General features: G+C 42.8%; 1 protein-coding gene across 1 annotated transcript; it reads right to left on the reverse strand.

Moving 5' to 3' along the window:
- Positions 1 to 11073: 11073 nt before the first annotated feature.
- Positions 11074 to 14098, reverse strand: pcdh20 (protocadherin 20). Its single transcript, XM_080445129.1, has 2 exons — positions 13941 to 14098; positions 11074 to 13743 (listed from the first exon to the last, which is right to left on the reverse strand). Exons 1-2 carry the CDS (start codon positions 13986 to 13988, stop codon positions 11119 to 11121), a joined length of 2673 nt encoding a protein of 890 aa, XP_080301255.1. The 5' UTR covers positions 13989 to 14098; the 3' UTR covers positions 11074 to 11118.
- Between the last annotated feature and the right edge of the window lie 483 nt (positions 14099 to 14581).

Raw genomic sequence — 14581 nt, forward strand, 5'->3', positions numbered from 1 at the left:
CATACTCTCGCCATGCCTTTCGGCCTGGCGGAGACAATAATGTAAGTATGATACTTCATTTACTGTGGGTACTGGGCATTTAGGGCTTACCGTGGGCAATGAGACCTATCCCCCCTTATGTGAAAGTGACCTTGAGTCTGTTGTGTTAATGGTGTTAATAGTATGCTTTTAATGGAATGCAGTGACAATTTTGATTGCACTGTATGGTTTATCATGCTTTACATCTTTACTTGACATCTGCAGTGCATCCCTTCCTTCTAAGCCGGTGGTTCCTAAACATTTGAGCTCCAGATCCAAAAGAGTCTCCCCCGGGACCCAAACTACTGAAAATAGCCGATCTACAAGGTACGAGATTGTATATCTGCTACTTTCAATACTTCTTAACCCAAGACCTGAAGCCGATTCTACAAATGTCTCCTAAATCCTAACAGTTTTCCGAAAAAAACGTATGTTTCTATATCAGTGGTGCTCAAACTTTTTCATGTCAAGGACCCCCAAAATGACATGTATTTGGCCGCGGACCCCCATCTCAAAATATTTTGTTCCAGGGACCCCCAGGAAGCAAAGATTTGAGTTAAAAATGTTCGCTTTAAAACAATACATATTCAAAGATTTGCACACATTTTCACGATTTTTCAAAAATAGCAGATCTACAAGCTCGTAGCGCGGCACTCGGTGCCGCGCTATGAGCTTGTATATCTGCTATTTTTGAATAGCCAAAGTGTAAAATAATGCTTTTCAGCTGAAATCAGAAAGTGACACAGATGCGTTCCAGGTCTTAATGGGTTAAAGTCTTTTAATAGTATGGAATTTCTTAGATTTTTTATCTTTTGAAATAACAATATGTTTTAAATGTAGGAAAATGAATGTTGCGACCCATAAAAATGGGTCAAGACCCACTGTTTGGGAAACACGGTTCTAAGCCTTTCTGGGTCTCTATTAGGCCCCTTCACTGCTTCCCCACCAGATAGGCCTACTGGCCCAGATTTCCTTAATCCCCAGTCCCTTTATTGATTGAGTACCCCACATACTACTGTCCACCCTGCCATGAACCTCCTGACCATGAGTTATGTGTCCTAACATGTTAATATTTCATTAAACACGTTGGTTTAGAGGTACGTCAGCCTCCGGTTGCCTTCATTCTAATAATAACCTGTTTTTGAAGTGTGGCAAGGTTTACAGACAGGCTGTTGTTGCAGCCTACATTATAACGTTGTTTAATATCCCTTTACCACACTTATTTCCATATACTTTGTTTTTTATCGTGGGTGGGGATTTCTTCAAAATTTCATTTTGGGAAATGTAGACATATGTTTGATGTCTCTTTGATAATATCAATTTAACGATTTAATAAAAATGTATGTTAATCACATTAACCCTGGTGTCCTTAAAACGTATGTTTCTATATCAGTGGTGCTAAACTTTTTCATGCCAAGGACCCCCAAAATGATATGTATTTGGTCGCGGACCCCCATCTTGTTCCAGGGACCCCCAGAAGCAAAGATTTGAGTTAAAAACGTTCGCTTTAAATATATATTCAAAGATTTGCACACATTTTCACGATTTTTCAAAAATATCAGATCTACAAGCTAATAGCGCGGCACAGAGTGCCGCGCTATGAGCTTGTAGATCTGATATTTTTGAATAGCCCAAGTGTAGCCCAAGTGTAAAATAATGCTTTTTAGCTCAAATAAAAAAATGACACAGATGCGTTCCAGGTCATAATGGGTTAAAATGCCATGTGGGCAAGAGCAAATAAATCTAAAATAGTGGCCATCACTTCAGGATATGTACGTAACATTTCCTTACGCACACTGGTCTTATTTAACCACACACGTGTCACAAAACCAAAAAAATGATGTACACTAAGTGAATAACAATAGCGTGTCTGTGGCTCACGACAGATGCAAGCAATGCTATGAACAATGCCTTTGTGAGAAGTGGGTCATCACGTTTGGCCTTGGCGGAATACAGTCTCTAAAGAGGTTTTCAGATGGCCTTTAAGTGCTATAGTGCCATTCTAAAAGCTTAGTTAAGGTTCTCTGGACATGGCCTCAGTACAGTCTGGACAATACACTTGCACTATAGGATTTACACGAGAGCACAACAGGGGAAGCATAATCGTATATAGTGGCAAAGCTCTGATCACTGTGATTTTGATTTTGATTAAGTTATTGCTTAGTGTATTTTTTTCCATACCATCTTCTTGTGGTCATCTGGCGAAGTATGTGAAAACATTTCACCTCTAATTGACAGTTGAAACACAGAATGCACAATAGATCAGTGGTTCTCAACCTGTGGGTCGGGACCCCCAGGGGGGTCCCCACATGATTTTGGGGGGTCCCCAGATGATAGTGAAGTGACAATTTAAGGACTTTAAAGACCCTTTTGATATCTAAAAAAAAGACCATTACTGCATCAAAAGTAATCAACAAACTATACTATAAAACATTGGCCAAATTGTCAAATAATATAAGAAAGAGGCAAAAAAAAATCGATCTACAAGCTCACAACGCTTCGCAACATGAGGCGTTGTGAGCTTGTAGATCGGCTATTTTCACAATATTTATCTGTGGAACGGAGTCAAACTAAATGGGGGGTCCCCAGTTCAAGTTCAGATTATTTTGGGGGGTCACGGACTGAAAAGGTTGAGAACCACTGCAATAGATTATCAAAATTGCCTAATCTCAGTAACATTAATCCTGAGCACTCATTAGCCAGGCTTGCATTTTACATTTGTGTTTGGCTGTGGTAGCCATGGCAACGTGTCAGACATCTTGAAATGACATCATCTTCTGGAATATGAACTGCTGTAAAAACTATTGTTGTGGGAAAACACCAGTGGTGGAAAAAGTACTCAAATGTTTTACTTGAGTAAAAGTATCAATACTGCAATGTAGAAGTACTATAAGTACTGTTATACTAAAAGTCCGGAATTAAAAATTTGCTTGAGTAAAAGTTCAAAAGTTTTGGCATCAAAATGTACTTCAAGTACCAAAAGTAAATGTACTAAAATGTTTGAAAATAGCAGATCTACAAGCTCACAACGCGTTGTGAGCTTGTAGATCGGCTGTTTTCAAATAGCCTAGGTATAAAATAGGACTAGAGTGGTTAATGTATGTTTTATAATATCATAATTTATATCTGAAAAGTAACTATACTAACTAAAGTTTTCAAATAATTGTAGTGGAGTAAAAGTACAACATTTGCCTCTGAGATGTAGTGGAGTAGAAGTAAAAGTATTGGCAATTGGAAATACTCAAGTAGAGTACAAATACCTCACAATTATACTTACAGTACTTAAGTAAATATACTTAGTTACTTTACACCACTGGAAAACACCAGCGCTGCATACGAAAAAAAAGCAATTCTCCAATGAAATGCGTTATTGGCCTCTCTATTTGGCTGGAATGAACCAGATGAAATCAAGGGCAAAAACCGGGGGACTGGGTGGGAATGAAGGAAATTAGTAACATAATCCACTGCTGGATCAAAAGGGTGCTGTTGGATTATATTCTGTTGCATCACAGCATGTCAAAGTCTGATTAGATCAAAGGCAGTGATTTCCAGCGAGAGAATAATATGGAGATGCATTATTGAAGCGTGGTGAATGAAGCGAGGTGGAGGTCGGGGGGGTATTTGGTGTCATAACTTGGGGGGAAATGTAGCCTCTCTCTCATTCACTCGACCTGCGTAACCCAACCCGGGCCCCCTTCATTGTGTCTGTATTTGTTTGATTTCAAGGCGGAGGCATTACAATAAAGCCAATCTGGAAATGGGATCAGGGCCGTGACTGATAGTAATTACTTGCTGTCTACGCCATTAACAATTTAATGTAATTTCAGATAGGCTTTCCAGGAGAGGGAGAGGGAGGGAGAGAGAGAGAGGGAGGGGGAGAGAGAGAGAGAGAGAGAGAGAGAGAGAGAGAGAGAGAGAGAGAGAGAGAGAGAGAGGGAGAGAGAGAGAGAGAGAGAGAGGGAGGGGGAGAGAGGGCTGAAGGGAGGGAGCGAGTATATAATTGCCTTACAGTGCATGGCTTCTACCTGTAACTATTCATTTATTTAGTGCAAAAAGAACAACAACTAGAAAAAGTGCTCCTCGGAGTACAGGTCTCCGCCAGGTCAGGTAAGTTATTGTGGCCTCCTGGTGGCGCTATAATAGGCCAATGTGAAAAGGGTGGCATTTCTTCCTCGGCCTAGTGGGAATGTGCGTGCAAATTTTCACGGAAATCGCACGCCGCGTTCATGATTTGAGACATTTTGTTCAAAACGGACCAATCCTGCAAACTTTGGAAGTCAACCTTAGCCAATCAGGATGGAATATGAAATATCGGACAGATGCGTGATCACATGACTATAGAGATACTGTGTACCGATTTGCGTGATGTTTGGATAAAATCTGAAGGATTAATATCCAAAAATGTATTTGACATAAGTCGGCCTCCTGGTGGCGCTGTAAAAAGCAGATGTAAAAAATGCAGTGCATATGTTTTTCCTTGGTCTCTAGGGAGTAGGCGTGCAAAGTTTCACGCAGATCGGTGCAGTTATAGAGCACCGAAGTCCTGACGTCACTCGTTCATCCCCAGGTTTGCGGAAGTAATTTCTCTATGGAGAATAACATTGGGTCATCTTAGAATCGTCTCATATAAGAATTGTGGTCCAAAAATAAACACTGCGTGTCGGCGTTATTGTCAGGGAGGAGGTTCTGTATCGTTTATGATAGTCAGTCACTTATATTTGATACAGTCTGTTTCTGGCGAAAATGTAACTAATTCGGCGGAAGTAACATTAGCGTTTTCTCACCGTCAGTTGATGCTTCATATCCATAAGAGTCAACCCGCCGGGGTCATGTGTTTATTTTTGGAACACAGTTCTTATTTGACGCGATATTCAATACGTCTATGGGATTCAGAACGGGGGTGGAAAACTGCAAACCAGGTAGACAAACAAAGGATGTGTAAATGACGTCAGACTTCGGCGGTCTATAGTTAAAAATGCAAATCGGCCTGTTATAGCGCCACCATGAGGCTGATGTGAAAACTTTTAAGTGCCATTTCTTCCTCGGCCTAGTGGGAATGTGCGTGTGCAATTTTATGGAAATGGCAAGCTGCGTTCATGATTTGAGGCAGTTTGTTCAAAACGGACCAATCCTGCAAACTTTGGATGGTAACCTTAGCCAATGAGGATGGAATATGGGAAATCGGACAGATCATGGTTGATCACGTGACTATAGAGATACTGTGTACCGATTTGCATGAGGTTTGGTTAAAAACTGTAGGAGTAATGGGAGAAAATGGGTTTTGCACAAATCAGCCTCCTGGTGGCGCTATAACAGGCCCATGTGAAAAATTTTAGGCAGAGGTTCTGAATTGGCATCCAGGGAGTGTGTGTGCACAGTTTCGCAGCGACCGGGCCAACGGTGCCGGATATTTGGTGCTAACACACAGACAGGACACACGGACGGACGGACGGACGGACGGACGGACGGACACACGGACACACGGACACACGGACGGACGGACAGGGGCGAAAACATACTCTCTCGCCATGCCTTTCGGCCTGGCGGAGACAATAATAAGGAGTTGCAATGCAAAAACACATATTTGTGACACTGATGATGGTCTGACAGTCTTGTGTGCACTCTCTCTCATGATCTGAGGATAATCCCTACTGACGTCTGAGTGGGAACCCCTCAATTATTAGAAGAACGTTTTTCTTTCAGCCATGACGCTCTCTAAGTGGAACACAGAACACTAACCCAGGGAGATCACCAGCGGTTCAAAGGGCATTAACATACTATGAGATTTGTGCAAATTCGCATATATTCTCCGCTTCCTGCTTGATCATTAGGTGTAAAGCAACCAGACCAGTATAATTACAGCTATAGCTCGGGATTACTGCGAGGTGATCAGTCATGTGGAAAATCTGTCTCGGTGACCCCAGCCATATAGACTCCACCTCTCTCCCCTGCCCCCCAGCTGTTTGAGGTATGTGAAAGTCCACTCATTGTCAGACACAGGGACGCCATTATCTCTACTGTAGCCGGTTGAAATGTGTGCTTAAGATTACGTTTTAAGGTCAGGGGTCACTGTTGGGATCATGTTGGATGGAGCAGACAGTACTACAGCTGTATATTCCAGTGTAATGATCATCGACAGTGTTGATTACGTGGAGGACAATCTGTCATGGTTGGAGAAGCAGCCATGTATCTATCTATCTATCTATCTATCTATCTATCTATCTATCTATCTATCTATCTATCTATCTATCTATCTACAGTATCTGTCTGTCTGTCTGTCTGTCTGTCTGTCTGTCTGTCTGTCTGTCTGTCTGTCTGTCTGTCTGTCTGTCTGTCTGTCTGTCTGTCTGTCTGTCTGTCTGTCTGTCTGTCTGTCTGTCTGTCTATACATCTATCTATACATCTATCTATACATCTATCTATACATCTATCTATACATCTATCTAGACATCGATCTGTCTGTCTGTCTGTCTGTCTGTCTGTCTGTCTGTCTGTCTGTCTGTCTGTCTGTCTGTCTGTCTGTCTGTCTGTCTGTCTTTCTCTCTCTCTCTCTCTCTCTCTCTCTCTCTCTCTCTCTCTCTCTCTCTCTCTCTCTCTCTCTCTCTCTCTAAAATATTGTGATAGGGACAATAAATAAAAAAAAAATAACCAACAGTAGGTAATAAAGATACAGACAATGACACACTACACGGACTGTATACAATTGAAAAAACAAACAAAAAAAACCCAAAAAAACTTTGTATTAACCATTATTAATGCGTTGTGCTAAATTTTCCCCAACACACAGCAGTCTGTGGCCCTCATGCAGGTGGAATGTAAAGTCATGATGAAATGTTACCTTTTATTAATCAGAATCAGTGTTTGTTATTGTACACAGAAGCAACACTCCATCATGACCACACAGCTGGGATTAAAGCCACAGCCTGGCTGAAGGGCTAGTATTACTGTTGTGTGTGTGTGTTTTTCCTCGGCCCGGCAGCTGCTGCGTTTTTACAGCGTCAGATTGGAAACCGGGGGTGTGAGAGAGGAGGAAAGAAGTTTGACAAAAAACAGCGAGCCTCCATTGTTATTATGGCAGTTAATCATGTGTCGCAATTGTTTACTCAGTGTAAAACGTGGTGTAATGTAATGTAATGTTTGGAATGAACTCATCAAGTCACATTCAACTCTGCGGTTGCTTTGATTGTTTCGACGGAACTGTAACTAACTTGGTGTGCAATACCGTGGTTGCCTCGCATTTGCCAGAAAATATGCTCTAATATTGTATCACCAAAATACACCAATGGAACGCAAAACACAAACACAAAATGTAAAATAAACATTGCAGTGGTGGAAAGTAGACCTATCTGAGGATATTTAGTACTGTACTTCAGTAATAAAAAAAAGCCAATACTTTTGTACTTTCACTCAAGTAAAAGTTTGAATACAGGACTTTTATTTGTAGCAGATATATTTGTGGTGTTGCTACTTTTTACTTCTTCCACCACTATAATTTTGCAGTACTGGATTAGGTTATCTAAGAACGATGATGAAAAATAGATGTACAGTATTGATTGAATGTACCCTCACCTGACTACCTGTCAGGTAATAATTTCTTTAGTCAAGGACAGCATTGAAGTTCATATTGAAGTGTAATACAGAACAGAACAAATAGGATTCATTGAGCTATACTATAACTATCCCAGGGTTGAATTACATCTCTGTTCCTGCGAAATAAGCAACAGCATTCAGTTGAAAGGAAACAGTTTTTATGAATTATTAAACTTGCCCCTTCTTGTTGATCAACCTGGCCACACACACACACACACACACACACACACACACACACACACACACACACACACACACACACACACACACACACACACACACACACACACACACACACACACACACACACACACACACACACACACACACACACACACACACACACACTTTCACACATGGTATGAGCAAGCATAACATTGGGTTATGTTCATCTAGCCCTCTATGACTCATTCATCTCAAACAGCTTGATGGTAAAGTAAGAAGCTTAACACTTTGAACCTGAACACGTTGCTGACCGTCCTGTTTGGCTGACTGTTCTGTACTTACAAGGAATTTCATTAAAGAAAATATATTGCAATATATTGCTGTCCGATTCAGCAGAATCTATGGATCTCAGTGGAAAAACCCTCAAGTTGGTTTCAACACACACTATCACACTATACAGTAAAATCCTTAGTGTTAATTTATCCATTTATAACCCAGAGAGTTTACACATGTAACCAAAAGAACTTGTAAGGGTAAAAACATGTTTACACTCTCAGAGTTAAATGAATACCCACTAAGAAGTAGCATACACCTATCATAAGATATATTTACAACATATAGGCAGCAATCTTGACATATCTATCTGTCAATCTCTCAAGGGACTGTTCAGCATTGTTTTCTCAACGCAGCTGCATTACGTGTGTCCTGTATTATTGATGCCAAGCCTAGACAGGTTTTTAGTGAAGAAAGAAAGGGATTATGCACAAAGTCAACACTGTGAGTTCCTGTTAAGGGAGTGTGTAAACTTATTAGCTGCAGTTGTAGTGACTACAGTACACTCTCCATTTTATAAACCGTAAAGTTGAGAAATGCAATGTACTGTAAATTGCTTCGAGGGCACAAAACAACGAAGGTCTTCATACATTATAACTAAACAAACCCATGAAAGAAAGGTGTTAATTGTAAGTAGTGGTATATGTGGTTAGGGGAAAGTTTTCTTGGCCGTAATGGTCCCAGTTAAACAGTTCAGACCAATCGTATACTGGTTTCATCTGCTTAGAGATATACGACCAGGAACTACTAGATTAGATCTAGATATCAGATGTCTGTAGGTCTATCTGTCTTTCCTTATCTCTCTCCGTCTGTCAGTCTGTCTGCCTATCTGGACAATGAGAGTTTAGAGTAAAAGTACTAAAATATTTGAAAATAGCAGATCTACAAGCTCACAACGCGTCGCAATGCGACGTGTTGTGAGCTTGTAGATCGGCTATTTTCAAATAGCCTAGGTATAAAATAGGGCTAAAGTGGTTAATGTATGTTTTATAATATAACAATTTATATCTGCAAAGTAACTAACTAAAGTATTCCAATAATTGTAGTGGAGTAAAAGTACAATTTTTGCCTCTGAGATGTAGTGGAGTAGAAGTAAAAGTATTGGAAATTGGAAATACTCAAATAAAGTACAAATACCTCAAAATTATACTTAAGTACAGTACTTAAGTAAATGTACTTAGTTACTTTACACCACTGTGGCGCATACATTTTGTGAACACGAGTGATACACGCGTACAATTAATTAGAGAGAAAATGGAATGTGATATAAAAAATAAAGCACTTTTAATAATTATCAGTGATTTTCTATCATAAACATTGAGCATTATTCACAGACACATATTGAGCATTGGGTGTTTGTGTAGAATGTGATGGGTGTTGCTACGGTAGGTCTCATGACAAAGAGTGAAATTAAAATGTACACAAAAACCCTACAGCTTGGATAAAAGAAACCAGTGGGAATAGCATAGCGGTGAAAAGTTTTTACACACATCAGCATTCTATGGCTACTCCAATGAAAGTCTGCACAGAGAGCAGGACAATTAGTTTATCATGGCTGTCGATCATCGTAGACAATATGCATGGGAATAAATGTATTCATATATACCGTGTGTTGTACATAAAACAGGAACTGCTGACAGAATTGCTCTACAGTTTAACTTGAAATGCACTGACGTATCTTCCCGAACATGACTGTAATATAATATTGTTTCTCAGCAGGTTTTTGCACAGAGCTAAATATCTAGTATTTCATTTAAAAAAAAGCCCTCCAAACCTTTTGGTTTAAATGTGTTTTTCATTCCTCCACTAATGTGTACAACAAGTGGAATTTATGGGTGACAGTCTTACTACTAAGATGTGCTTCAGGTGAAACGGGTTCAGAATAACATCAAAGAGCTCATAAGACTTCTGTTTATCTGAGTGAATGTACTCTACAGTCTGTACAGTGCATCTCATACTTAACGCATCCTTATTGGAGACGTACTGTATAATGATTATAGATCCCAATAATGTTTGTAAGCATTTTATTAATCTAAAGATTTGGGAGGTTTTGGTCATTTTTATGGGGGCACATTCTTGACACTGTCAGCGTGGTCTGGGGCCCACTTTTGAGTTAATAAATACTGCACTTAAGATACTTTACTGCATGTCTTGTTGAAAACGTATTCTATTCAATTCTTTAAAGACCCATTCAATGTGTTACAGTAAGTGTGTCACAAATACATTTTATGTTAAATTAATATTTGTTTCCCTTTGACGTGCCAAGGTAATGATTTTATATAAATTTATAAAACATTTCGTACAATATTTACAAAATACCGTATACTGAGATATCTTCATCAAGTTGCTCTTAGCACTATGCAATTAGGCTGTTGATCCATACTGGTTTTACTGGTCCTAGCTACCGTAAATGATGGATGGAATAAGGGCTGCTGATTATATACCCATAATATTATAAGAAAATCCTACTATTGGCAGATTGTCACGTTGAGCTTAAATTATAAAACATTGTGCTGCAATAACAACAATCCTATTATCAAAGGCAAAAAGAGCAACTTCATGTAAGACTCATTGCAATGAGTGTTGTAAACATTCATGTAAACAGTGTGTGTGTGTGTGTGAGTGTTATATTAACTCTTTAAGACCGGGAACGCATCTGTGTGTCATTTTAGATTTCGTTGGGCTATTCTATGAGCTTGTAGATCTGCTATTTTTGAAAAACCATAAAAAGTTGTGCAAATATTTGATTTTTTTTTTCTTTTTTTTTGCGGACGTTTGTAACTCAAATCTTTGCTTCTGGGGGTTCCTGGAACGAAATATTTTACAAATGTTCGCTTTAAAAATATATATAATCCAAGATTTTGCCACGAATGTTCAAGATTTTTCAAAAATAGCAGATCTACAAGCTCATAGCGCGGCACTCGGTGCCGCGCTATGAGCTTGTATATCTGCTATTTTTAGAAATCTAAAAATGACACACAGATGCGTTCCCGGTCTTAATGGGGTCAAGCGTCAGATGCTTGAGATCTGCCTGAGCTTTCTGTCCACGACTTGCATCGAGTCGCCGTTCATTTTTAAGGGTATTTCCACCTCCGGTCTTTTCTCTCTGTGTTTTTGCACCCTGTTGCAACAGATGTAAGACGTCAACGCGATCACCACGAACAACAGCCCCAGACACGTGGCCGAGAGAGCGACCAACACAGGCCGGCAGGGGAACAGCTCGTAGCTCTCGGGCCCCTCGGTCATCTGCCCGACGTACCAGGGCTTCTCCTCCACCTCGATGTCCGACTCTCTCGTCAGCAGACTCTGGACGTAACTCTCGTTGCCGACGGTCTCGTTGACAAAGAGGTTGACCACGACCGTCGAATGGAGGGGTTCCGGCTGCCCGTGGTCACTGACCTTAACCAGAAGACTATAGAGACCTCGGTTGCTGAGCTCCCTCTTCAGGGTGATGTTGCCCGTTTCCGGGTCGATGTCGAACGAACCCGGCTCGCCCCGGCCCTTCCCGTTGACGATGCTGTAGGCGATGACGGCGTTCATGCCCGCGTCCTTGTCCACGGCGTACACCTCCGTGACGGACGTCCCGGGGAGCGTGCCGGGCGGCACCAGCATGTACGACCGATTGGACCGCGGGAACAGGACGATCGGCGGGTTGTCGTTCACGTCCAGCAGCAGCACGGTCACCGCGGCGACGCAGGAGAGGGAGGGCTCGCCGCCGTCGGCCGCCTCCACCCAGAGCCGGTAGGTGCCCTGCCGCTCGCGGTCCAGCGGCGCCTTGGCCCTCAGCGCGCCGCGGCCCGTGTCTATCACGAAGACGTCGCTGCCGTTGAGGATGGAGAGGGCCACCCAGCCGTTCTCCCCGGCGTCGGCGTCCGTCACGGACAGGACCCCGATCTCTCCGAACGCGGGGAAGTTCTCCGGCACGAAGAAGGTGAAGTCTTTGTCGATGAAGCGCGGGCTGTTGTCGTTGCGGTCTCGCACCGTCAACACCACGGTGGCGACGGACTCCCTCCTGGGCGTCCCCTGGTCCGTCGCCCTCACCACGAAGCGGTACGTCTCCTTCTCCTCCCGGTCCAGCGACGCGGCCACGGACAGGACGCCGGTCACGCGATCGATCAGAAACAAGCCAGGGGTGTCGCTCCGCAGGTGGTAGCTGACTTCCCCACGTCTTCCGCTGTCCGGGTCTGTGGCTTGCAATTGAGCCAGAAAGGTGTTTGGGGCGTTATTCTCCTCTATAGATACTTCCACCAGAGACTGCTGAAACATCGGTGCATTATCGTTTTCGTCCAGCACCTGGACCTTAAGGGAGAGCTTCATGACCAGCCCTTGTGCGTTTCTGGCCACCACAATCAGCTCATACTCCTGTGTCTGCTCATAGTCCAACGGCTCAGTGGTCTCCAGCAGGTACTCGTCCTTGAACAGCCTGTAAGGGGTTAACCTGAAAGGGCCGGAGCCTTCCAAATGGCAGTCAACCTTTTGTTTGACGTCTGTGTTTTTCACGGTAAAAAAGGCTATCGGAGAAAACGCCGGCTCCGACTCCTTCATCGACACCGTGCCGTCTTTTTCCACCGCGATGTAGCGCGGCGTGACCACGGGGGGGCCCGTGACCACTTTGATGACGTGAATGGTAACCGTGGCGACGGCGGGGATGCAACCAGGGCCATTGGCAAGTACGGTGAGCTTGTAGAACTTGCTGGTTGCCGAGTCTGTTTTCCCCGCAAGCTTAATCGACCCTGTGACTTTGTCCAAATGGAACAAGCTCCTGGTGTCCCTTGGCACACGTTCACTGTAAGCATAGTTGATCTGGGCATTAGCGCCGAGGTCAGGGTCAAAAGCGTGCAGCCGAGCCAAATGTGCTCCTTTGGTAGCATTGCCAAGGAGAGTGACATTAATCTGTGACTCTGTGAACTGGGGGCAGTTATCGTTCACGTCGGTGATTAGAATCTTCAGGGTGGCTGTTCCCAGAAGTGGGGGGGTCCCACCATCCTCTGCGATGATATCGGTGATGTACTCGTCCTGCGTCTCTCTGTCCAGTGGCTCCATCACGATGAGGAAGGGTGTCAACTCGCCTCCCTCGTTCTCCTCCACGTCCAGCGTGAACACTCCAAAGTCATTAACCAGCCAATAGGTCTGCACTCCGTGAAGCCCCGCGTCGGCGTCCGCGGCAGACTGCTCCACGGCATAGCGAGCGTATGCGGGTGCGTTTTCTGGGACAGACACGCAGATCTCCTCCACGGGGAACCTGGGCCTGTTGTCGTTTACGTCCTCGATGGAAATCTTGACTTTGACGAGCTGAAAGTACTGCTGAGGCAACACAAACACGTCCAGCGAGAGGATGCATCCTTGGTGCCTTGAGGTGTCGGGACACAGGGTCTCCCTGTCAATCTCTGCGTCCGATGTGTGAAGCTCCCCCGTTGTACTGCTTAGGTTCACATACTGTTCACTGACCTTCTTTTGAGGCAGGCTGAACACAAAGGGGGGGTCGGCGGTGAAATCCAAATGTAAGTCTACTCCGATGGCCCCTATGAGTGTCCCCCGGGGTAATCCCTCTTTTAGCTTATAGATGAGCTCCTTTGCTTGGTTGAAATTTGCTAAACAGAAAGGAGGGTTGGTGCAAAGCAAGAGGATGCACAAACCCTGGAAGAAAAAACATTATTAAAGATACATCTAGTAAAGGAGTTCAACAGTATAATGAAGATTGTTAAACAAAGATGAGAAAAGTTAATGCATTTAATACTTAACATTCAAATCTTTAAACCATAAAAGTATTTTTTTAAATTATTTTTCCTCTCTAAAGTTGTATCTGTTCAGACTTGAATAATAAGGACACTTACCCATGCAGTGCCTCTCTTTCTAAGGCCGGGGGCTTTGATTTTGAACATATTTGTTATTCTTGTCCAACAATTGTTGTTTCTATAGCCGGGACAGAGAAGTCTTAAGTCGCTCAGGCATTTTGAGTGCTGAGCAGCGCAGACCTCTGCTGAGTGCTTTGCCTTATTGCCATCTGAACTGAACAAGTCATTCATCCCACTGCTGGCTCAGGACACTCCCACCATATGCAAATCAGTCCCTCATGCTAGCCAATGAGAGCTGGAGGCCTTTGGAAAAGGCAGTTTTAATTCTCAGCTTACTCATTACATGGTGTGACAGCACACGGCACACATCTTCACTCATCCAGTCTGCTGATTGCTGTTTTGGGAAGTCACAGATAATGGCGTGTCTCTTGCATTATCATGACAGAGCAAATAAGATCAATTTGGAACATAAAGCATGCTTAACAAATGAGATGACAGATGAAGAATGGAGAGGTACTATGCAGAATAGTTTAATAGATTGTTTGGTAGCTTTCCATAATCTCTTCACAGGTTTTAGCTGGTACTATAACTCCAACAGCAGGTTTTATAAAGCTCAAATCTTTACAAAGATAAGAACATGAATAAATATATACATATTTTAGATTTATTTTGGGGCTTTT

The sequence above is a fragment of the Gymnoscopelus braueri genome, assembly GCF_963280865.1.
Source record: "Gymnoscopelus braueri genome assembly, chromosome: 1".
Taxonomy (NCBI): Eukaryota; Metazoa; Chordata; class Actinopteri; order Myctophiformes; family Myctophidae; genus Gymnoscopelus; species Gymnoscopelus braueri.

What these genes read in the sequence shown, in the direction of transcription:
- pcdh20 (XM_080445129.1), bottom strand. Translation starts at nt 13,988, where the DNA reads ATGTTCAAAATCAAAGCCCCCGGCCTTAGAAAGAGAGGCACTGCATGG. An exon ending in GAAAGAGAGGCACTGCATGG is followed by an intron (nt 13,744 to 13,940) that starts GTAAGTGTCCTT and finishes TTTTTCTTCCAG; the next exon opens with GGTTTGTGCATCCTCTTGCT.